General features: G+C 37.4%; 1 protein-coding gene and 1 long non-coding RNA gene across 9 annotated transcripts in view; one reads left to right on the top strand and one right to left on the bottom strand.

Moving 5' to 3' along the window:
• LOC106505711 (uncharacterized) overlaps positions 1-7,579 on the bottom strand; it is a 51,449-nt gene extending 43,870 nt beyond the window's left edge. For 2 of the 3 annotated variants that reach the window (XR_014824151.1, XR_002337709.2), the window contains exon 1: positions 7,456-7,579. This is a non-coding gene — a long non-coding RNA (uncharacterized LOC106505711). Of the gene's footprint in view, positions 1-234; positions 370-7,455 lie in introns of all 3 variants that reach the window. The other variant, XR_014824150.1, reaches the window with a different exon arrangement.
• Positions 7,580-7,714: 135 nt separating this feature from the next.
• The window catches only part of PLSCR4 (phospholipid scramblase 4), a 31,341-nt gene continuing 14,817 nt past the window's right edge, over positions 7,715-24,238 (top strand). Inside the window, exons 1-4 of one of the 6 annotated variants that reach the window (XM_013982112.3) lie at positions 7,715-7,808; positions 16,132-16,180; positions 22,787-22,814; positions 23,944-24,048. In XM_013982112.3, the coding sequence (XP_013837566.1) occupies positions 22,808-22,814; positions 23,944-24,048 (112 nt within the window). In that variant the 5' untranslated portion in view covers positions 7,715-7,808; positions 16,132-16,180; positions 22,787-22,807. Of the gene's footprint in view, positions 8,240-10,855; positions 10,891-16,131; positions 16,181-22,786; positions 22,815-23,943; positions 24,049-24,238 lie in introns of those variants that run through there. The other 5 variants (XM_084990007.1, XM_003132464.6, XM_013982113.3 and 2 more) reach the window with 5 other exon arrangements.

Raw genomic sequence — 24,238 nt, 5'->3', positions numbered from 1 at the left:
ATGTCTGAAGTGACAGTTTCTGTAAAGCAGTTCCTGCTCCTGAATGGATGGTAAAAGGACCAGTCGGCTTTGGTTGAAACAGTCTGATCATGAAATCAAATCCAATTGCCAAGTACATAGAAATACTTACATAAAAAAAAGTCTTAATGAGAAATACAAGATCTTAAAATAGATCCCAAATAAAGCCTGAAGAGCTTCAAATGCAAAGAGTTCAGATCCAGGAGAAAGAAGTACCTTCAAACTTCATCCTTGACAAGAAAAGCAGTGAGCTCTTCAAGCTCAGTAGTGGCCATCACATTTGTTTCCTCACCAGCCCCAGAGCCTTTGGGGTTCTTCTCTGGTCATCATATGGACTGCCAAAATGTTGACCTAAAACAGATAGACCGCCATATATTTCTCTAGCGTTGAGAATTTTTGTGTCTATATTCATCAAAGATATTGGCCTATCATTTTCTTTTTTGGTAGTATCTTTGTCTGGTTTTGGTATTAGGGTAATGGTGGCTTCATAGAGTGTCTTTGGAAGTGTTCCTTCTTCTTCAACCTTTTGGAAAAGTTTAAGAATGGTGGGTATGAGTTCTTCTTTGTATGTTTTGTAGAACTTGCCTGTAAAGCCATCTGTTCCTGGACTTTTGTTTGCAGGAGTGTTTTCATTACATATTCAGTCTCATTTCTAGTGATTGGTCTGTTCAATTGATCTATTTCTTCTTGATTCAATTTTGGCAGGCTGTATGTCTCTAGAAAGTTGTTCATTTCTCCTGGGTTGTCAGTCTTTTCAGCAAGTGGTGCTGGGAAAACTGGACAGCTGCATGTAAATCAATGAAACTAGAATACACCCTCACACTACACACACAAATAAATTCAAAATGGCTTAAAGATGTAAATATAAGACAAGACACCATAAGACTCCTAGAAGAGAACATAGAGAAAACATTCTCTGACATCAACCTCACAAATGTTTTGTTAGTTTAGTTTCCCAAGGCAACAGAAATAAAAACAAAAATAAACCAATGGGACCTAATCAAACTGACAAATTTTTGCACAGCAAAGGAAATCATTAAAAAAAAAAAAAAAAAAAAGACAACCTGTGGAGTGGGAGAAAATAGTTTCAAATGATGCAACTGATAAGGGCTTAATCTCTAAAATATACAAACAACATATATAACTCAACAGCAGAAGCACAAGCAACCCAATTGAAAAATGGGCAGAAGACCTAAATAGACATTTCTCCAAAGAGGATATACAGGAGTTCCTGTAGTGGTTCAGTGGTTAATGAATCTGACTAGGAACCATGAGGTTGAGGGTTCGATCCTTGGCCTTGCTCAGTGGGTTAAGGATCTGGCATTGCGGTGAGCTGTGGTATAGCTCACAGACACGGCTCAGATCTCGGGTTGCTGTGGCTCTGGTATAGGCTGGCAGCAACAGCTCCGATTGGACCCCTAGCCTGGGAACCTCCATATGCTGCGGGAGTGGCCCTAGAAAAGGCAAAAAAACAAAAAAAAGAAAGAGGATATACAGATGGCCAACAGGCACATGGAAAAATATCAACATCACTTATTACAGAAATGTAAATCAAAACTTCTATGAGGTACCACCTCACACTGGTTAGAAGGGCCATCATTAACAAGTCAACAAATAACTAATGCTGGAGAGGGTGTAGAGAAAAGGGCACCCTTCTCCACTGTTGTTGGGAATGTAAACTGGTACAATTCCTACCTCAGAAAATTAAATATAGAACTACCATATGACACAGCAACCCCACTCCTGGGTATACATCCAGACAAAACTTTCATTGAAAAAGGTACAGGCATACCTATGTTCACTGCAGCACTACTCACAATATCCAAGACATGGAAAAAACCTAAATGTCCATCAACAGATGAATGAATTAAGATGGGGCATGTATATATATACATGATATATATATACATGTATATATGTATATATATACATTATATATATACACATATATATATACGTGTATATATATATACATGTATATATATACATGTGTATATATACATGATATATATATACACGTATATATACACACACACACACACACACACACACGATGGAATACTACTCAGCCATAAAAAAGAATAATGCCTTTTGCAGCAACATGCATGGAACTAGAGACTCTCATACTAAGTAAGCCAGAAAGAAAAAGACAAATACCCTATCATATCACTCTTGGGTATATATCCAGTCAGGAATTTGAGGACTGTTTATAAGGAGATATTAATGTGTTACTTTCTGAGATTACCCTCATGTACAGCCACTCTGTTAGCCTGAAATCTCTTCACTGATATCACAAGTGAATACCACAGGAGCATTCTGCTTGAATCTTTTGTTCCCTGCATCTGAGGACTAGGGAATGGACACAGGGGAGAAGCTGTGTAAACATAGATCTCACACAGTTACTATAATTTTTTTTAACTGCTCAAATCCCCACAGATTCATCCATAAGGATGCAGGTTCAATTCCTGGCCTCACTCAGTGGGTTAAGGATGCAGCATTGCTGTGAGCTGTGGTGTAGCCCTCAGACGTGGCTCAGATCTGGCATTGCTGTGGTTTTTGTGTAGATTGGTGGCTACAGCTCCAATTTGACCCCTAGCCTGGAAACCTCCATATGCTGTGGGTGCAGCCTTAAAAAGATAGATAAATAAATGAATAAATGTATAAATAAATAAATAAATAAAATATGGCACAAATCAACCTTTCTACAAAAAATAAACAAACTCATGGACTTGGAGCACAGACTTGCTGTTGCTAAGGGGGAGAGGGAGAGAGTGGGATGCACTGAGTGTTTGGTGTTAGTGGAAGAAAACTATTGCATTTGGAATGAATAAGCAATGAGATCCTGCTTTATAGCACAGGGAACTATATCTAGTCACTTGTGATGGAACATGATGGAGGAATAATGTGTGAAAAAGAATGTGTGTGTGTGTGTGTGTGTGTGTGTGTGTATGAAAGGTCACTTTGCTGTACAGCAGAAATTGACCGAACAATGTAAATCAACTATAAGGAAAAAAAGTCATTAAATTTTTTTTGAGGGCAACAGCAAGTATTAGCATTTAAAACTGTGCATAATTCACCTTACATTGTTTGCTGGAGAACCCTCAAGCCATGACTTCAGTTGTTGGAAAGAGCCTCTCTCCAACCATGCTCACCTCTCTCTAGCCCCACCTTCAACATGCTCTCATTTCTTATTATCTTTTTTTTTTTTTTAATTTTCCCACTGTACAGCAAGGGGGTCAGGTTATCCTTACATGTATACATTACAATTACAGTTTTTCCCCCACCCTTTCTTCTGTTGCAACATGAGTATCTAGACATAGTTCTCAATGCTATTCAGCAGGATCTCCTTGTACATCTATTCTAAGTTGTGTCTGATAAGCCCAAGCTCCCGGTCCCTCCCACTCCCTCCCCCTCCCATCAGGCAACCACTAGTCTCTTCTCCAAGTCCATGATTTTCTTTTCCGAGGAGATGTTCATTTGTGCTGGATATTAGATTCCAGTTATAAGTGATATCATATGGTATTTGCCTTTGTCTTTCTGGCTCATTTCACTCAGTATGAGATTCTCTAGTTCCATCCATGTTGCTGCAAATGGCATTATGTCATTCTTTTTTATGGCTGAATAGTATTCCATTGTGTATATATACCACATCTTCCAAATCCAATCATTCTTATTATCTTTGTGTTAAAATTCTTTGGGCTCCGTTTCTCTTATTCCTCTACTATAGACCTTACTAGACCAAAGAACTGATCAGAAAATAAAAGGTCATCTATTAAATACTAGTAATTATAGCAATTTCCCTAGCATACAATGAAAAAACTGACTGCAGGGTAACCAATGCTGGGGTTTGATTACCATAAATATACTATAAGTGATTGCCAATAAAGCTACTGAAATTGGGCCTCATTAGTAGAGCCCTATTGATATTTCATTGTAATGTATAAATATCAGGCCAAATATTATAAGGTAATCTCAGAGTAAGAAATCTGCAATCATGACAAACAATTAACAAAAGGAAAGAAGGGTGTTCAGTCTTAGGAAGAAAATATGTAAGAACAAGGAGACAGTTCTATCCATAAACTTACAGTGTTGCTGAATTAAAGTAAGAAATATATTTTCTTTTAGAACATAGAATTAAGAAACAGCAAAGGATGTCTTGTGGATATATTTTCTGCTTAACAAAATGAGATTTCTAAGAGTTTGACTTATTTAGCAATGAACTCCTTTAAAATGTTTTGAGTTTGTAAGAGTTATATTTCCAATAATGACAAGTTAGACTTTATTGGAATAACTCTCCCATAGATAACAATAATCAACTCTGGAAAAATACCTAAACAACTATCTGAAGACTTGGAGAGCAGTAAAAAGCAGAATCTGTGGGGATTTGAGCAGTTAAAAAAAATTATAGTAACTGTGTGAGATCTATGTTTACACAGCTTCTCCCCTGTGTCCATTCCCTAGTCCTCAGATGCAGGGAACAAAAGATTCAAGCAGAATGCTCCTGTGGTATTCACTTGTGATATCAGTGAAGAGATTTCAGGCTAACAGAGTGGCTGTACATGAGGGTAATCTCAGAAAGTAACACATTAATATCTCCTTATAAACAGTCCTCAAACCCCTGACTTACTTTAATTCAAATCCCATGCACTGGAGAGACCCCAATGATGCCAGCAGAAAGTAGTAGCTGAAAGAATTAGACCAGAGATTTCAGTTACCATGCATTCCAAGCAGAGTTTGGAATTTGAGTACTGTCAAGGAGAGAGTGGTTTGCTAAAACCTTCAGGCATTTGATAGACTGGCCTTAATAAAGTATAAGCCAAAGACTTCAGAAGTTAAAGATAATCAGCCTTCAACTTCTTGCCAGAAAATAATTACTCCTCTTTCAGAAGAAGACAGAACTTAGAATCTCTACAATATGCTATCTACAATGTCCCGTATACAATAAAAATGAATAAACATTCTAATGAACAGGAAATCATAACTCATTGTTTAAAAAAAAAAAGCTGATAGAAACAGATCCCAAGGTGAAAAAAAAATTGGAATAGAGTAATAAAATAGGTATTATAAATATGTTCATTAATTTTAAGAAAATTATGGTCACAATGAATAAACAGATGTGGAATCTCTGCAGAGGCATGGAAACTGCTAAAAAGGACTAAATAGAAATAGTAGAACTGAAAAGTGTAATATCGTTAATGGGCTCAAGAGCAGATTGATACAAAGCCAGTAAATCTTGAAGAGAGATGTATGGTAATTATTCAATATAAAGACCAAAAAAAAAAAAAAAGGCAAAAAAATGTAAATAAAGTCTTGGTGACATGTGAGGTAACATTAAATGGTCTAATACACATTTAATTGATTTCACAGAGAGAAAGGATAGAGAATGGAATAGGGAGGTAATTTAAAGACACATGGCTGAAAGTTTCAAAACATGGACAAAATAACCAACATTTCTATGATATTCAGAGAATTCCACGAAGAATAAATACAAAGAAAACCACACATTATAGGCTAATTGCAGAAACCAAAACTAAAAAGTTCATATTAAAGCCAAAAATCTGAATCCCATCAGATAAAAATGGCACTCAAAACCAATGGGGAAGAAAAGAAAAACCTGTCCCCTGACAATTCTACATCCAGTGAAGATATTGATAAAAATGCATAAAAAATACTTTCAGGTAAAAAGTGCTGAAGGACTTTCGCCATTCTGCACTACAGGAAATACTAAAGGAAATTTTCCAGCCTGAGGGGAAGTGAGAGTAGATAAAACTCTATCTAAAAGAAGAAATGAAGAGCACATGATTGTGTATTTATGTGTAAATATAAAAACTATTTTTTCTTAGTATCTGTAAAAGACAACTGACAGCTTTAGCAAAACATAACATTTTTATTATGGAGTTTATAATTTGCGTGTATGTAAAATACAATAACGATGACATATAGGATTGAGGTAACGAAAAGTGCTTTGCAAACTTAATTTTATTAATTTTCTGTGAAGTGATACAAAATTAACTCTCAGCAGAATGTGGTAATGTAAGAAAAACCAGCAAAAAGAAAACTACACGAAGAGATGTAGCTAAGAAGCAACTACAGTAGAATTAGTTAAAGAAAAAAAGTGAATTTTTCATTCCCTGAAGGATTCCAGCTGTAACATCACCAGATCAGGAATTTCAAAAAAGACATAGGTTTGATCATGCTTCTTCCCCTCAAAACTTGTGATTTGGAGCATATGACTTATTTTCAACTCTTTATCCCTCCCCAAAGCAGTATGTTTCACAAGACTTGTTTCTTTCTTGAGTTACTGCAGATCATTCACGTGACCATTGTAGATGTTTGTATTCATAAACGTAATTTCTGAATCACTCTCATGAATTTAAAACAAAGCTAATAAATAGTATTTCGCTTAGCTGTAGTTTTGGCACCACTTTGGTTTATGCTTTCAATCTAACATTATTTCAGTATTGAGAGATGTCCTGTGCAATTACTACCGAGAAATACAATATGAATTTTTTTTTTTTTTTTTGTCTTTTTGCTATTTCTTGGGCCGCTCCCGCGGCATATGGAGGTTCCCAGGCTAGGGGTTGAATCGGAGCTGTAGCCACCGGCCTACGCCAGAGCCACAGCAACGCGGGATCCGAGCCGCGTCTGCAACCTACACCACAGCTCAGGGCAACGCTGGATTGTTAACCCACTGAGCAAGGGCAGGAACCGAACCCGCAACCTCATGGTTCCTAGTCGGATTCGTTAACCACTGCACCACGACGGGAACTCCCCAATATGAATTTTTAAACTCCATTTCACACGCTTACTAGCAAATAACACACATACAAAGGAAAATGGAAAATTCCAAAACTCCACTCCCATATCTCTTCGTCTATCCACATTTCTCCCTTAGTGGGGCACTGCCAAGTACCCTTCAAAGCTTAATCTAATTTACTTCTGTCCAGTTCTGATTCTTTATAAAGTCCAGAACGTCTAGATTCTTCCAGTTCCTGTCAGTGGTTTGTGTTCCCCTTCATGGACCACAGACATAAACCCCATTCGTTTGAAAACAATACCTGCGCTTAACAACGGTGGTTAAAAATGGCATTTTTCTCCCAATGTCGAAAACATAGGCAACCCTGCTCCCCCAGCCCTCTTTCCCGGCATCCCTACCTCCCTCACTCCAACATCAAATTGGCCTCTTCCAATCTTGTGGAAAGGAAAACAAATGCCTGGGCCCTGCGCCCCAGTGTTTCCAGCCAGCATTGCCTGGCCGAGGCCAACTCTCTAAGCCAAGGGTCTGAGGAGGGATAGAAGCAAATTAACAGGGATCTTGCGAAAGGGGGGTTTATGCTCCTTTCCCTGCTCTCTCTCATCAAAGCCCTGTCTCACAGGCTCTCGAACTGCCCCCCTGATGAGAGGCAACCGCCTACTTGCTCTTGTCTTTCTCTTTACCTCACATGAGAGCGGTGACAACTTGTTTTGCTTCATTTCCTGTCCCCTACTTTTTTCCATCTGGAAGCAGGCTCTAGAGCGGCCAGCGTCTCCCAGGACCGCTTGACCCTCGGCCTCAAAGCTCTCAGCGCGGGGGCGGGGCCGGGAGATGGCGCCCCGGGGAGGGTCCCAGGTTGCGGGACCACGCCCCCGACCCCGTGCGCCCTTCCCCCTTGGGGCCCTATTTTGCTTTTAATTTGAAAATCCTCCTCTTCCTTTCCTTTTCCCCGCCCAGCCTCTTTCTCTTTCCTGCCGGTATAAAATCACACTCTAGGCCTGGTGTCTTGGGTGCCAAGCGGACGGTGGGCCCGGCGGTGAGTGGGGCTGGACGGGCGGAGAGAGGGGTCGCGGGCTCCGGGAGGAGAGGCGGAGGCCGGAGGACGCGGAGGGAGCGCGGCGTCCTGGGCTGGCAGCCCCCAGCCCGCAGACCGCCGCATCTTCAGGTGCTTTCCGAAGTTTCGGGGCGCCGGGCGCGCGTCTGCCAGGTGGACTCTGGCAGTCTCTGGCACGGGGTAGGGGTTGGGGCCCCCCTGCATCTGAAGTCTGCGGTCGTGGCCCCGGGACGGAAGCTGTACTGGGTAGATTGTTCTGCCCGCGCAGAAGCGCTCCTGGGAGAAGGGGCCGCTCTGTCCCGGTGCTCTGCGCCCCTTTCCCGGGTCGCTTGCGCGGGACAGGGCTCCTCTCGAGTCTCTGATGGTCGCTCCCTCCTCGCTGCTTTGGGGACCCCGGCCGGGCCCACTCTGAGGTAAAAGGGTTTGTAATCGCTTCTTGGCTTGCGTGGCGGGTGGAGAGACGCGGGACACAGGAGGGAACGCATATCGCATTTTAGCATTCAGACAAACTAGAGGGGTGTAATTTATTTCAGGGTGCAGTTACTTTGTTTCTATAAAATAAATCGTTTGTATTTTGAGACATAATTTTCTTTCATTTATTTTCTGGTCTTATGTTTTCTTAGGAAATTTAGTTGTGTTTTTCATTTTTTGTTACGTAATTAATAGGTAGCCGCCTGAACTTATACAAAGATGAAGATATGCTGTAAGGTTGATTTACCACCAACTTGAAAGAGTGAAGCTTCAGTATTTTAAATTGGGTTAATTTAAAATACTTTATGAGTAGAAGGTTAACCTCCATCTACCAGTCTTACTGTGATGGTAAATCTTGGAACACCAGCATCATTGCCCGGAAATTTGGAAAAGCCAAGAATGCTCATCATCATAGTGTGTCACTTTGTTCAGGTGTATAGGCCAGTGAAGTGGCAGGAGGACACAGTAACATTCGGATTAGAAAAGAAGACACAGAATTACCACTTTTTACATGTAATGCAATTGGGTACCCTGAATATCTAGAAAACAACTAAAAATCTCATATAAAAATGAGAAAAAATTGTCTAATTGCATCTGACTGCTATTAGATATCAATAGCTATTACATATATATATAAATTAGAAAACGGAATAGGACAAAGTAAACCATTCGGTTTGGCATGAAATAATTTGGACAGCCTATTTTAAAATGACATAAAGCCCTAGGGACATAGATAAAAATATATATGTGAAAATATATAGGTAATTTTAATACACACATAACATTCTTCTAGACAAAGATATCATTTCTCTAAACGAACATATAAATTAAATAGAATCCTATCCGACTTTTTTTGTTTGTTTTTAAAGCAACAATTTAAGTGGAAAAACAGCCAGGAAGATATCAATTCAAAGAAAAATGCGCATATATATATGGATTTTACTACATAATAAAAGGTTTTCTAAATCTATAGTGATTAAAAGGCCATAGGATAGGGACTAGATCTACCACCAGATAAATTAAGGAAACTGAAGAGACATTTAAGAATAAAAGGAAAGAGAGTTCCCATTGTGCATCAGTTGGTTACGAACCTGGCTAGTATCCATGAGGATGCAAGTTTGGTCCCTGGCCTCGCTCAGTGGGTTAAGGATCTGATGTTGCCACAGGCTGTAACATAGGTCGCAGATGCAGCTCAGATCTGGTGTTGCTGCCCTAGCGCCATTTCAACCCCTTGCCCAGGAACTTCTGTATACCACAAGTGGGACCCTAAAAAGAAAAAAATAAAAGGAAAGCTGACATTTGATAAGCACACAGTTTTAATCCAGGAATGGAAAAGAAATAACATTTAATTGATCATTCTTGGATAGTCAGGTGTTTATTTGGGAAATCCAATAATAAAACTTGAACTTACCCTCATTTTTAACATACAAATGAAATCTAATACTAATTAAGTCTAAATATATAAAACCTAGAAGTAAAAGAAGAAAAGCTGAATAAATATTTGTGAGCATGGCATGTGGGAAAGCATTTTTGAAGTTGATTGAAAAACCCAAAGCCCATGTAGGACATAATTCTTAAGATTTGCATGTAAAAAAAAAAGACAAACAAGGAGTTCCTGTTGTGGCTCAGGGGAAACAAATCTGACTAGTATCTATGAGAATGCAGGTTTGAGCCCTGGCCCTGCTCAGTGGTTTAAGGATCAATGTTGCCTTGAGCTGTGGTGTAGGTCACAGATGTGGCTCAGATCCCCTCTGGCTGTGGTGTAGGCTAGTGACCCAAGCTCCAATTCAACCCCTAGCCTGTGAATTTCCATATGGTGTGGATGTGGCCATAAAAAGACCAAAACAAAACAAAAACAAAAAACAAAAAGATGAAAAAAAATCCAGATACAAAGGGAAATTGTTAACAGAAAAAGAGCTAATTTTCTAATATCCCTAGAACTCTCATTAAGGACTTTTAAGATGAGCAGTGTGAGAATAAAAAGTCTATTCAAAGTAAGAGAGTAAGAGAAACACAAATGCTAAGTAGTATGAAGACTCAAGTCACATTAATTATCAGAAAAATGCAATTAAAGTAAGATAGTTTTTGCCTGTTTTATTGAATTTGGAAGTCTGATAATACTCAGTATTGTTGATAATATAATGAGAGAAATAGACTCTTACAAACTCTTAGTGGAAATGTATAGGTAAAAATTTTTATGGTGATAACTATTAAAATTTTCAAATATTCATTCATTCATTCATCGTGCTCCTAAGTTGGCAAATAAAAATCTTTGTCAAAGATGGTACAGTAGTTTTGTTTCTGATGTAGGAATCTTGTATATAGTTCTGTAACCATTGATTGAAATTTGGTTACATAGTTTACTGTATATCCAAAGCAGAATAATAATAGTTTAAAATATATTGTAGTTGTAAATGCTCTAAAGTAGAAATATGTCCAAAGTTTATTATAAGTTGAAACATAGTACATAAAAATGTTTATATATATGTGTCTTATGTATATATATATAGTTATTTTTATATAAATGTATATGTGTTTGTTTTATTTTGGTGGTCCAGAACTGAACCTGCAAAATCTCTGAGGTATCTCTGAGGTATATGTATATTATTATGTATATTTGTGTTCTGTTATATGGTTCTATAATGTACGCATGTTTATAAGTAAAAAGTAATATTATTGTAGTAGAAAAAAAATAATAAATAGTAAAGATCCTGAGAGTATAGTTAGTAATTTATAAAATAATAATTCCTTTGTGGTTTTGTTTTTTTTTTTTTTTTTTTTTTGTCTTTTCTAGGGCTGCACCCATGGCATATGGAGGTTCCCAGGCTAGGGGTTGAATTGGAGCTATAGCCGCCGGCCTACGCCAGAGCCACAGCAACGTGGGATCCAAGCCGCATCTGCAACCTACACCACAGCTCACGGCAACGCCGGATCCTTAACCCACTGAGCAAGGCCAGGGATCCAACCCACAACCTCATGGTTCCTAATCAGATTCGTTAACCACTGAGCCACGACCGGAATCCCCCTCCTTTATTGTTATTAGTTGTCATTCACTGCAGAAGAAATGTATATTCTTTCATAAAGCTTTTCATATTGTTAGCTTCATTTATTTTCTCCTTGAATATTCTCTTTTAGATTCTTTCTTTGAAAGTCCCTTTGTTTATCTCCTTCCTTAGTATTGATTAATACAATCCTTCCTATAGGCACACAAATGAAAAGTTTTACCTGAGGAATTTCACAACCTGTTAACATTTTTATAAACAGAGAATACAGTAATTTTCATTCTCTATATATTTCAGCAGCTTTGTTCTAAAATCACTTTTAGAGCATGTATCCTTCTGGATGAGAGGGCTGCTATCCTTTTTAGAAAGGAAAATCTCTAAAATTGGACCACAAAAAAATCCAAAAGAATGCATGGCAAAAGTGTAGTAAAAATTAATGAAAATTTTTGAGAATAAATTCTTAACAAAGTTTTAATGCCATTAATTAAATACCATACAATTCACATAAATTACATGAAAAGAAATTAAAAAAAAAAAACCTGGCAAACAGAAATGGTCACAACAAATAGGCAGAAATGGAGCTGAAAATGACTTGTAAGCATATAATAAACACTGCTCAAGATAGGGAAAACAAATGTTTTCACCTTTCAGATTAGCAATAACAAAATTTTTGATAAAACATAATGTTAAGAATGTAACATACTTTTGTCTGGTATGGGAATTGATACAGATTCTTGGAGAACAGTTTGATGATGTTTGTCAAAAAAAAAAAAATGCTCAAAACTTGATTCAGCAATTCTTCCAGGGATTCAATACAAATGTGCACAAAGAAATGCTCATAAATTTATTTCAGCATTGTTTGTAATAGCATACATTCAGGGACAATTTGTTTTCATCAAGCAGCCAGGTGAATTGTCATTAAAAAGAATAAGGTTATATGAACTGAAATGTAAGCAACATCGAGACATTGTATTAAATGAAAAAGTAAGATACAGAAGGGTATTTAGAAGAATGGCATCTGTATTAAAAGACATCTATAGTAGTTTGTGCTTGCTTAGAAAATCTCATGGGAGACACAAAAGATCTAGTATCTGTGGTTGCATTTGGGATGAAAAATGGGAATCTAGGTAGGAGGGATCCTTTTTGTGATATAAATAAATGTACTGTTGCAGATAACACATTTTAAAATGTCTGTTTTTACACATGTAAGGTTTCTTATCAAAATGATTTAATTGTAGGTCACATGATATCCTGTTTTGTTATAGTTTTTAATACCAGAAGACTAGCCAGAAAATAACTATAGTGCAGCATTGGTGGTATAGTGGTGAGCATAGCTGCCTTCCAGAATATAACACAATAAAGCATTATCTTGTAGTCTTTCAGACGTCATGATTGGCATGGTAATGTTTCCTAAAATGTATTATATGAACACCCTGATGATATTCTTCTGGTATTTTTTTGTACTCCAAGTAATAAAAACATGCCGCCTCTAAAATGGAGAGACCTGATAGTCTCTTAAAAAATTAAACTAATGTGTTTAATAAAAGTTATCTGTCAGTTGTGACTATCAGTTTATTCCCATTTAATATAATTCTTTTATTTTAGAATAAAGCCGAATAACCAACCTCCTACTAAAAAGAAGGAAATATCCTGTCTTTTATTTGAAAGGAACCATGGCGTGACTGAATTAGGAAAAGTATTGGTATAAATGATAAAAACATAATATAAATTGAGTCAACACTTTCATTTGTTCATAATGAAAATTAATCACTGTTTCGCTACAGTTTCTCCTAGGATTGTTTTCATGCAAATATATAATTAAATATACATTCCACATACAGTTTAATGAAAGATTCCATGTATTTCTGGGACATTTCTACTGCATGTTTTATTCCAAAGTAACAGACTTAAGTTTATCTTGTTAGTGTAAGACTCTGTAATTGCTTTTTGAGTAGAATAGTTTATTAATTCCAGCCCATGTGACAGCAGCCTATTAAGTTGCCAAGGTGTGGAACAGGAATGACTGAATCCTTCACAATCATCAGACTAATCTATTCATATTAAGCCCACCCAGCTATCCAGTTCCCTGGTAACCAAGAACCCATGAAACTAATCAACACAATACACCACAGGAGCCAAGAGCAGGCATTTAGTCTATAGGTAGAAAGCCTATAAAGAGAAATGTGCTTGAAAGAGTGTGTAAACTTTTCTTCTTTGAACCTGAGGTCTTTTTAGTTAAATTCATTATAAAAGAGTGGATGTCAGTTTAGTTTCTTTTTATTTTTTTATGTCATAAAATCTATTGTACATTTCTTGTAGAGATTTGAAAAATAAGTAGATTTTAGCATAATATGTAGGTTTTAAATACTTCTTGAAAGCAAAACTACCCACGATATAATTATACAGACTATTATAAGCATTTTAATTATTTTTACAAAACTATTTGCGAACATCTTTTTTAGAGAAATATTGTTTTATAATGTTTCACTATGTGTTTTCTTAACTATTGTGTTAGATATTTATGTAGTTTATAATCACTACTGTGTCTGTATTCCTTCTGTAAGAATGAAAGTGTATCACTTAAAAATCCTACAATATATTTTGGATTTCTCTTGGACTTGAGAGGAAATTTATTTGGGTTCACACATTAGGCTTGAGGGGGAAAAACATCTAGGTAGGTATTAGTAAATTGAAGATTTAATTGAGTTTATTAAGTTTTTTTTTTTTTTTTTTAGAAAATAGCTTTCTTTTTAAACGAAGAAGGGATGTTATAGGTCTATAATTGAGAGTATGGAGGAGAGGGAAGGGTATCTTGCTTGGAAAATGGTTTCAAACCTCATAAACTTTGAAAGAAGTCCTCTAGACTAATGGTTCTCAGGAGCATCACCTGGTCTAATATGTTCTAAGTCATATTTGGAAGAGTTCCAAATTTCTTTTATATAGCTGTCCCCCTCCTCCTTGGAGAATCATCATATTTAATTGCTGAAATGCAGGATTTTTGTGCAGAAAGAAGCACTGGAAATCAATTTCTATGTACTGAGAGTACAGGAGTGAAAAAAATGTTAAAAATCTCTTAACTTTAGGTAGCTTACCTTCTAGTGGAGGTTCCATCAGAATGTAATCCTAAGGCTCTTCAGAACAGTACACTATACTTTCTGCTAATTTTTGCCCTCTCCTCTATGAGGAAGTTAACTCTCCATTGCTCTCCTTCCTCTTCTCCACTCTCTCTCCACCACATGGCACCCACTCCAAGCCAGAAAGGGGTTTTCTTTCTGTCCCGGTGGCGTTGTTGGGCCATAGTAGGATGGTAGAGACCCCAGCCCTCCTTTTCATAAACATAATCTCCATTGAGGCCAGTTTCCCAGGGAGAAAGGTTGGGGAAGCCCATGAAAATCATCTCTTTTGTGAGCTCTGTTTAAATCATAAGAAATCTTGCTGCAGAATTTTTTTGCGAAATGAATTCTTCACCTACCTCATTACCTTTACTAAAATACATAAACTGACTCAGTTTAAAATTTACAGCTGATGTTTTTATTATCCATGATAACGTCACCCATGAATTAGTCTGTAATCCACACAGCTTCTCCTGAGTCAAAATAGATTAGTCTAAATGTGTAACCATTACTGTAAAAGTATTTCAAAAACCAGACCCACCCAATTTTAAAATGAATTTCATGTTCAGGGAGTAGCATATTTGAACTGTTGTTTCTGCCTTTTGCTTTTCCCAAGTCTATCGCTAGAATTGCTGTGCCTTGCAGAGACAAGAAAAAATAACTCATTAAATTGAAGATGCAGTTGACCTTTGAACAATACAAGTTTGAACAGCAAAGGCCCTAATATGTGGATATTTTTTCACTAAATAGGAACTGCAGTACCATATGATCTGAAGTTGGTTGAATCCTTGGATGTGGAATTGAGGATAAGAGGTTATACTTTTTAGACTCCCAGGGTTAGCAGCTTTAACCCCCTGTTGTTCAGGGTCAACTGTATTTTTTTATTTTTCAACTCTACCCTACCTCACAGGTAAATATCAAAGAGTTCTGGTATGGCCAGAAGGCAGGCAGCTGCTTTGGATAAAAGGAAGGCGCAGGTGAAGGAGCAACATGATATATTGCCAGGTCAAATGCTGCCAGAATTTCTTACTAACTGTACAGCCTTGGAGAACAGCCTTTTAATAACTTCTCTGGGATTCAGTTTCTATTATAATATCTCTTCTATAAAGCTTTTTATGAAATTAATGTTTGTAAACTGCCTATGAAGATGTTTTTAAAGCTTTTTGTTGATTAGAATTCAAAGATAGAAAGAGATCATCAGTAATGGGAGATCGGATTTGATACATTGGCCACAAAAATAATAATCTCTGGGCATCTAGTCCTTTTTCATCCATCAATATAAAACTAAGAAATGTAAAAAGAGAAGGAAGCAAAAGAACATGTAATATGAAGTTCTGTGGCACAGTGGGATAAGGATCAGGTGTTGTCAACTGCAGTGGCTCAGATTGCTGCTGTGGAACAGGTTTGATCCCAGGCCTGGGATGTTATTCATGCCTTAGGCATGGACCAAAAGAAAAAAAGGAAAGAAAAAAGAACATATAAGTATAGTTGATTTACAATGTTGTGCCAATTTCTGCTATATAGCCGATCCACTTTCTATGTTCTTTCCTGAAGGGATTTCTCTTAGCTTTCCTTTTTCCTTAGAAGATTGTATTTTATTTTTATATTTAAACCTCCAGTTTGGGGGACTCTTTCCCTAGGCAGCTATTAAATTTTCATTTTTTTTTACATGCTTCAATTGAAGAAATGAATACATTTATATGTTTGAATTGTCAATAGGTATTTAAAGGGTCACTTATAAAAGGAAGAATCAACAATCCTTTTGAATGTAAGTAAAAGTTCCTGAGTACCTACTATAGTAATAGTTTTGCTTTAGTGAGTCTTTAAAATCTATTAAGGCATCATACCAGTTAAACTTTCTCTTTCGGAAAACAGATTATTATTTTTAATATTTAAGGAATTAGGAATTCTATTTAATGTCATTGTATATTTAATGGCAATTAGGCAAAGCTTAAAGGAAGATAATATTTAATATTGAAATGGTCACTCAGATATGATTTAGGTTTAAATTGAAGGAGCCTCACTAGAAAGAAAATAATTTGTCAAAATGTTCCATAAATTGTAAAAGTATTCACCTATAGAACATGGATCCTTCTTAAATTATTTTATCATAAAGGAATGGCTAGAGGTATTTGCAAATATCTGTAAATGGAAATTTTATAGCCTTGATAATAATACCAAAAAGGTGCAAACAATAAAAATGGAATAAGGTACATTCCATTTTTAAAAGTTTGAATAAGGTACATTCATTGGCACCTTGCATTTAAACAAATGTATTAATTTCACAGTATTTCTATAAGTGACAAAGACAATATCTTTAATGTGATTTTAATTTTGTGCTCTTTTTAGTCTGTTACTAAATAAATCCATTCATCTTAATACTATAACATAATTAATGTCACATCCTAAAATAGAAGCAAATCCTGTAGACACTTAAGTTGTCCTTTACTTTTTTGTCTTTCATTTAGCTGCAAATAGGAAAAAAAGCCCTCCAGTAATGTCCCCATTTTCTTTCTCCTAGTTCTTTCCAATTTGAAACTCCTTACAAACAATGCTCATGAAACCATATCTGCTAGAACTGTTAACAACCCAGGTCCTTAGACTCTGTAATAAATAGAAATGGATAAGAGGCCAGACCAGAAAGCTTTATTGGAGCTTGTTTTACTGCATGAAGGAGGGAGAATAAGAAACAGGTGCCCTTGCTCCCTCACTGAGGGTGGGTGAGCTTGTTCCTTAAATGGAAGAGGGTAAGGGCAAATCTGGTTAGGTAGGAGGCAGAGCTTCGGTGGTCTACCCACCCCCTTTGTGGTGCTGTGCACAGGAGTCGTGAGTGGTACTGTGCTTTTGCACCTCAGAAATGGCGGTTAGTTTGTGCCTTTTTGTATCTTATCATTCATAATTATGGCAACTGCATGTAGTTGCATGTAGTTATTTTTAGTCCTTTATGGTTTCTTTGTTTTTTGCTTGAGGAGGCATTCGTATAAGGTATAAATGCAAGCACTCTGGTACAGTGTCCCAGGCCCCAACCTGTCTCAGAACCATATTCACTAATGGTAGGAGATGGGAATTTTGGGTGTCAATCCGGAACCCAACATAAAGTCTTACTCATGGATGCTCAGTAATGCATATTAAATGGCTGAGTGACAGCATTTTTTAAATATTACATTTGAATACAGAATTTCATTCTTGGTCTCTTTACCAGTAGGTTTATTTTACTTAGTTTGTAGTGATAATGCATATTTGTTGAGGATTTTCTCTGTGCCAGGCACTGTTAAGTGCTCTCCAAGTGTAACCATTTTAGTCTTCACAAGCATACTGTGAGGTGGATCCAGCTGTCATTGTGCCCATGACACATAGGATAACTGAAAAACACAGTGGTCCCTCAAGAGCTCACAGCTATTGGAGATACACCTGGGATTTATCTGTATGTCTAAACCACTGCCCATACTATCTGAAGTGTGCTGCCATGCACCATTTACCAGCTACCCAATCTTCTGCCCTCCGCCAAGTATCCTACCTTGTGTACAAAGGATGTCATTTTCTAACAGTGACATATTAAATCCAAGTAGAGGACTGTGGTAGATGGACTAGGACTTTGTAAGAACTAGTTGTACTCCTGCTGCTGCTAAGAAGCTGAAGGGATTGTACTGACAAGGAACTCCTCCATTTTCTCTGCTCTCAAACAGCCAAAGGCACTAGAGGCAGCACAGCCCAAGGATGCAGATTTCATATGTAGGTTTCTAAGCCTTGTGCCTGCAGAATTGCAAGGTTTTCATGTGCCCAGAGTCTCTCTTGCCAAGACACCAGGACAGATTACAGTTAATATTCAACTGCAGAGCTGATTGTCATTTTCAATCTTGTGATTGAAGTTTCAGATATCCAAGGTGTGGCTCTAGGGCTTCTGGTTTTATTGATCTTTGTTAGGGTGTCACTGTTTCCAAAGGTGAAATTGAAGAATGAGTATATAATACAGCTGCAGTGATTGTGGCAACAGGTGATATCCAGGTAAATGCTCTTTTGCCGAAGGATGCCATTTAAGATATCAGGGCTGCCTTGTACAGCAACAAACCACAGCTTCACCAGCCTCATCCTATCTCACACATGTCTCCTTTCTCTGTTTGTTTGTTTGGCTAGACCTATGACATGTGGAGGTTCCCAGGCCAGAGATCAAACCCGAGCCACAGCAGCAACTCAAGACACTGCAATGACAACTCCAGATCCTTAATCTCTTGGGCCAAAAGAGAACTCCATCCTTTGCCTCTCGATTACATTTCAATTGGCTTAGAGTCTCCTGTGTGTTGCCTTAAACTTTCAGATGCCAAGACCTCTTTAGTTAAGAGTTCTCTGGACCTTGAAATGTTAACCTACTGTGGAAACAGCTCAGATTTCTATCTGATTTCCATTTGCTAGGAAGCCAGAAGTCAGTCTCTCTTCAGTGTATGGTACTTTTTGGCCTTGCTGAGGGGGAAATCTGAAGCAATCCACTGAATGTTAAAGGAAGATGAAATTAACATTCATGATTGTACCAAATAGAAATCACCCTGTCTTATAAAATGTTTTTGATAAAACTGTATCGTAAAATTTACAAGAAAGTGAAGAAAATTTAGTGTGGTGGAAAAGAAATAATGGCTCAAAGGAAGGAGATAAATTCTTTGAGCACCTGCAGCTTGTAAGGCAATGTGTAGGTTTATTTTACTTTGTTTAAATCCATTGATGTTAGTTACTTTTTAAAACATTTTTACAGATTTAAATTTTTTTCAAAACTTTTTTTTACCCGAGGTGTTTTTCAATCACTTGGATCACATTTGAATTCAATTTCTGCCAGGCATGGTCGAGAACTTATTTTTCTTTACACTGTATCAGTCTTAAAACATGCCTGATCAAGAGGGTCACCTGGGACTCTCAAAAACACAGATTTTCAGGTCTGGACCCCAGAGGTACTACTTCAGTTTGAGAGTCCAGAATTATGTATTTTTTTTCCTTCAAGTTTTGTTTTTTCGCAATAAAAATATTCAAATATCTGTCATCACCTAGATTCAGCAATTGTTAACATTCACCACTTTCACGCTATGCTGTACCACTTACCACTGTAGATAGTTAGATGCATAGATGGGTGGATGGATAGATGAATAGATGGACAGTAGATAGATAATCTGGTCTCTTTTCACAAAGGCACTGGATAATCTTTTCTAATTAGTTTCCACCACAGTTCTTTGACAATTTGCAGTCCCCAGGTTGTTTTGTTTTGTTTTGTTTTTTGGGGTTGTTTTTTTTTTTGTCTTTTTGCTATTTCTTTGGGCCACTCCCGCGACACATGGAGGTTCCCAGGCTAGGGGTCGAATCGGAGCTTTAGCCACTGGCCTACACCAGAGCCACAGCAACGCGGGATCCGAGCCGCGTCTGCAACCTACACCACAGCTCATGGCAACGCCAGATCCTTAACCCACTGAGCAAGGGCAGGGACCGAACCCACAACCTCATGGTTCCTAGTCGAATTCGTTAACCACTGCGCCACGATGGGAACTCCAGTCCCCAGGTTTAATGTAGAAAGGAACAACAACAACAACAAAAAAAAAAAAAAAAAAGAAGAAGAAGAAGAAAAAGAACAACAGATGTTTAGTCAAAAATTACATTCATGGTATAACTGTCAGATGGATTGTTTTCATTGTGAAACATTGTCATAATGTTAACTATTCATCTTTAAAGATACATGTACTCTTTAAAAAGTAGTAACAACCCATCACTCCTGTCCTCACCACCCAGTTAAAAGTAGAATGTTGTTTGTAGGAACAGCAAGCCCCTTGAGGGCCATAGCTAAACACTTTCTCCATATCACTTCTCCACGGTTAACCATTTTCCTGAATTTTGTGTTATTAATTCCCTAACTTTTCTTTAAAGTTTTCTTCCGTACACGTATCAGGAAAAAATTAGTTTGTTTCATTTTCCTGCTTTTGAACATGTTAAAATGGATTAATATGTGTTCTCTAATGCCTTGCTTTCATTTTTTTATTGTAATTTTGAGATGCATCTCTGTTTATATGTATGGCTGTAGTTTGCTTTTGCCACAGTACACCATTGTATTATATGAATATACAAAAATTTATTTATCCAGTGTACCATTGTTAGGTATGGGAATGTTTTCAGTTTTTTTTTATTTGAATAGTGTGTCAAGAACATTCTCCTATATAACCTGTATATAGGTGTGCAGGAGTCACTTCAGGGTACATTTCTAGGAATGTCCAGAATTTAAGATTCTAGAAAGGTGTGGGAATTTTTCTAAACACCAGAGATTACCATCATTAAAAGAATAGGAACAATTACTGGAACTCTGTTGCTTGGCCTCCTGTTGGGTCTGGATGTGTGGTTTGCCCCAGGAAATTGCTTTTACTTGAAGACACATAGGACACTGTACAACTAACTCCAGCTCCAGCGGTTAATGGAAATGGTCCAAGACTGGTGGAATTCTGACTCTTGCTTGGCAAGAGCTTGGAGTCTACATACTGGCTTATGCCATGGTGACGTGACATTCACTGGGTCAACTGCTTACTCATAGGCTGTTCTAGTGCTTCACTGGTATACCTCCTTTGTATCGAGGGACTTTCTACTTTATGTGAACAACACAAAGGACCGCATTCTGTACTCTCATAAGGAGGGCAACTCGTTAGAAAGAACATGGACTTTGTGGGGTTTTTTTTTTTATCTTTTTAGGCTGCACCCACAGCATATGGAGGTTCCCAGGCTAGGGGTCCAATCAGAGCTGTTGCTGCTGGCCTACGCCAGAGCCACAGCATCGCCAGATCCTTAAACCACTGAGCAAGGCCAGGGATTGAACCTACAACCTCATGGTTCCTAGTCGGAGTCACTTTTGCTGCGCCAAGATGGGAACTCTAGAACATGAACTTTGGATGTGGAAATACTTGAATTTAGCTGCTTTGGCCATTGACATGTTAGAGAGATGTTATACTTGGAGGTAACACATGAGAAGTGCTCTGCCTTTCCCTGACATTTGACAAGTATTCAGTATATTGTAGACTTTGTTGAAGTCTTCTCCTTGTTACTTGTTACCACCCAGAACTCAGAAACCTGAAATACTGAAATTCCTTTCGCTTTTTTTCTCTTGATTGAATTAATGAAATCTGTCTCCAACACCCGCCCCCCCTTGTTTCGAACATCCCCTCAACTTGTAGTTTACTTCTCTGAGTTATTCACAAACATATTTTTTGGTCCATCTCTGAGACACGTGGGAGGGATTGAACCCATGCCATGGCAGTGACTCAAGCCACTGCAGTGACAACACCAGCTTCTTAACCTGCTATGCCGCAAAAGAACTCCAGCAAGCATATATTTGATTCAAATGTTCAACATGCCTTCTTTTAGCTGCTTCTTAAACATAACCTGTCTCAATAAACTTTTGATTCCTGCCCTCCCCAGCCCTCCAGTCCCCAACATTTTCCCACCAACTTCCTCTCTAGTTCAGTTAATGGCATCACCATCAACGTAGGTGCCCTGGCTTAAAAAGTAAAACTCCTTCTTGACTCCTCTCTTTACTTAGTCCATCAGAGACTCCTATAGGTTCTGCCTCCAAACTTTGTTATGCATCTGACCACATCTGACCCTCTGTTGTGTCACCTTCCTATAATCTGAACCCACATCAGCTCTCACCTGGATCACTGCTGCCATCCCTCTCTCATTGCTGCTTCTCCTGTCCCCTCAAGATGAAGCTTACATCAGATGTAATCACTCCACTGATTAAAGTCCTCCAAAGACTTCCCACCTGCAACTACAACAGATTCCAAACATTTTGCCATAAGTTTCAACTATGATCAGAACTATCTCCATCTCTTACCTCAGTTTTCTCCTTTCTTTGTGTCCCAGTCACACCTGACTTCTTTCTCTCCCTTAAATATAAAGCTCAGTGCCACTTCAGGGCCTTTGCACTGACTTTCTTGTCTTTCTGAAACTCTTTTCCCACATTTTCAGTATGATGCCTCTTTTCATAGTTCAGATAGCTGAAAGGTCACCTCCTGAGAGAGGCCTTGCCTGACCCTCCTGGAACTCCCCAGCCATGTTTTTAAACATTTTATTCTGTTTCCTTCGTAACTGTGCTATCTGAATTTAATCTTAATATTAAATATCTGTCAACATGTTTCACTCCACTAGAATATAATCTCCAGCAGAGTGTCCATCTGGTTTACAGCTATATTTTCAACACTTACAACAGTGCCTAGTACATCATATGTGCTCAGAAAATATTTGTGGCATTAATGAAAGAATGAATAAAAGTTAACTGGAGACTAACAGAATCTCAGAACTTGTCATATGTATCACTAATAATAGTGACTATAAATCTACTTAAGGTGTAATTTTTTTTCAGGATTAATTGGAATTCTTCAAAATGTCAGGTAAGTTTTTGTGAATAAACTTTAATATACTTTATTTTCAAATGTGAATTGCGTGATTCTTTTCCTTAAAACATTGGAGTTTATTTCATTTTGAAGCTACTTATTGTCACTTAATATTTGGAGGATATATAGTTTATTCATTTATACATATGAACATTCCTCTTTATCTTTGATAGAAAAGTATTATAAGGGATTTATATTGGCACACAGGTACTGAAAAATCTCTAAAGTATGGGGGGGTTAGGTAAAGGAACAATACAGATAATAATAATAAATAATAATAATAATAATGTCTACAAAGAGAGGTAGTAGTAATAAAAAGTCTATGACAGCTACCTTTATAGCAGAAGACTGAAAAGTAAGGCTTGCCTTTTCAAGCACAGTAGGAGATGACAAGGAAAGAAACACCACATCTTTAGGGTTCATGTTTCTTATGAGATAAAAGTCAAACAGTTAAAGAGATTCAGGACTTTTTCTTAGAGTGAGTCCAGGGAAAAATTTCTCTAATTTCAACAAGAGGACAAGCTATAATATCATTTAAAAAAGTGACTTCAAACCTCCATTGCAGCAGTCACAATCACCTAGGTTGCTTTTAGGCACAATACAGTGAAAGTGTGTGTCGCTGGAGATGTAAACTAAACCACCTCTAACTGAGGTATGTATGGCACCACTGCTATTTAAACCATTAAATATTCAGCATATTATATTTTGAATTTATGTAAATAGAGCCATTTTCCAAAAAGGATTCTCAAGAAAATCAGATTCACTCTATATATGACTGTCTCCCTATTATATAATAAGAAAAAGAATTTTTGCTGCTGTATGAGGAATTTATATAGGTGAGAACCAGTATCAAGTCAGCTGAACCACTAGCATGAAAGTGTGTTGCTTTAATCACAATACAATATAACTGCTTAGTTTTATTTTTAAGTCCATATTCAGGCTAAAAATTCATAATGTATTAATAGGTTGATATCTAATATATATAATGTTTTTAATAAGAAATGAGTGTATTTCATATTGGTTGTATTCATTGATGCATACCAACAAGAAAAAAATGAATATATCCTGTAATCATATCATTGTTCCCATTGTTAATCATGTGCCTTCTCTCTGGCCCAAACTATAGTCCACACAGTCCCTGAGCAACCTGCAGGTGAAATGGAGAATCAAATAAAATCACCTGACCCAGGGCCTGGTGCCCCACCTGAGTACAATTCCCATTTTGTACCAGGTAGGTTAAATATTCAGAAAGAATCTTTTCCCTCTCCAGAAAACCACACTCATAGTAAAGATTGCTTTTAAAATGAATTAATTGAGTGATTCAATAAATAAATACTGAATGCCTATAGGGTGCCACATAGTTTACTGGATGTTGATTAGAATTATACTCCTGTCATCATAGAATTTCTAGGCTACTGAGG

This window comes from Sus scrofa, chromosome 13, assembly GCF_054392235.1.
Source record: "Sus scrofa isolate SSC_HxYL_T2T_F1_AM1 chromosome 13, Sscrofa_HxYL_maternal_Yorkshire_Landrace_v2.0, whole genome shotgun sequence".
Taxonomy (NCBI): Eukaryota; Metazoa; Chordata; class Mammalia; order Artiodactyla; family Suidae; genus Sus; species Sus scrofa.
This window is presented reverse-complemented; position numbering and strand designations above follow the sequence as displayed.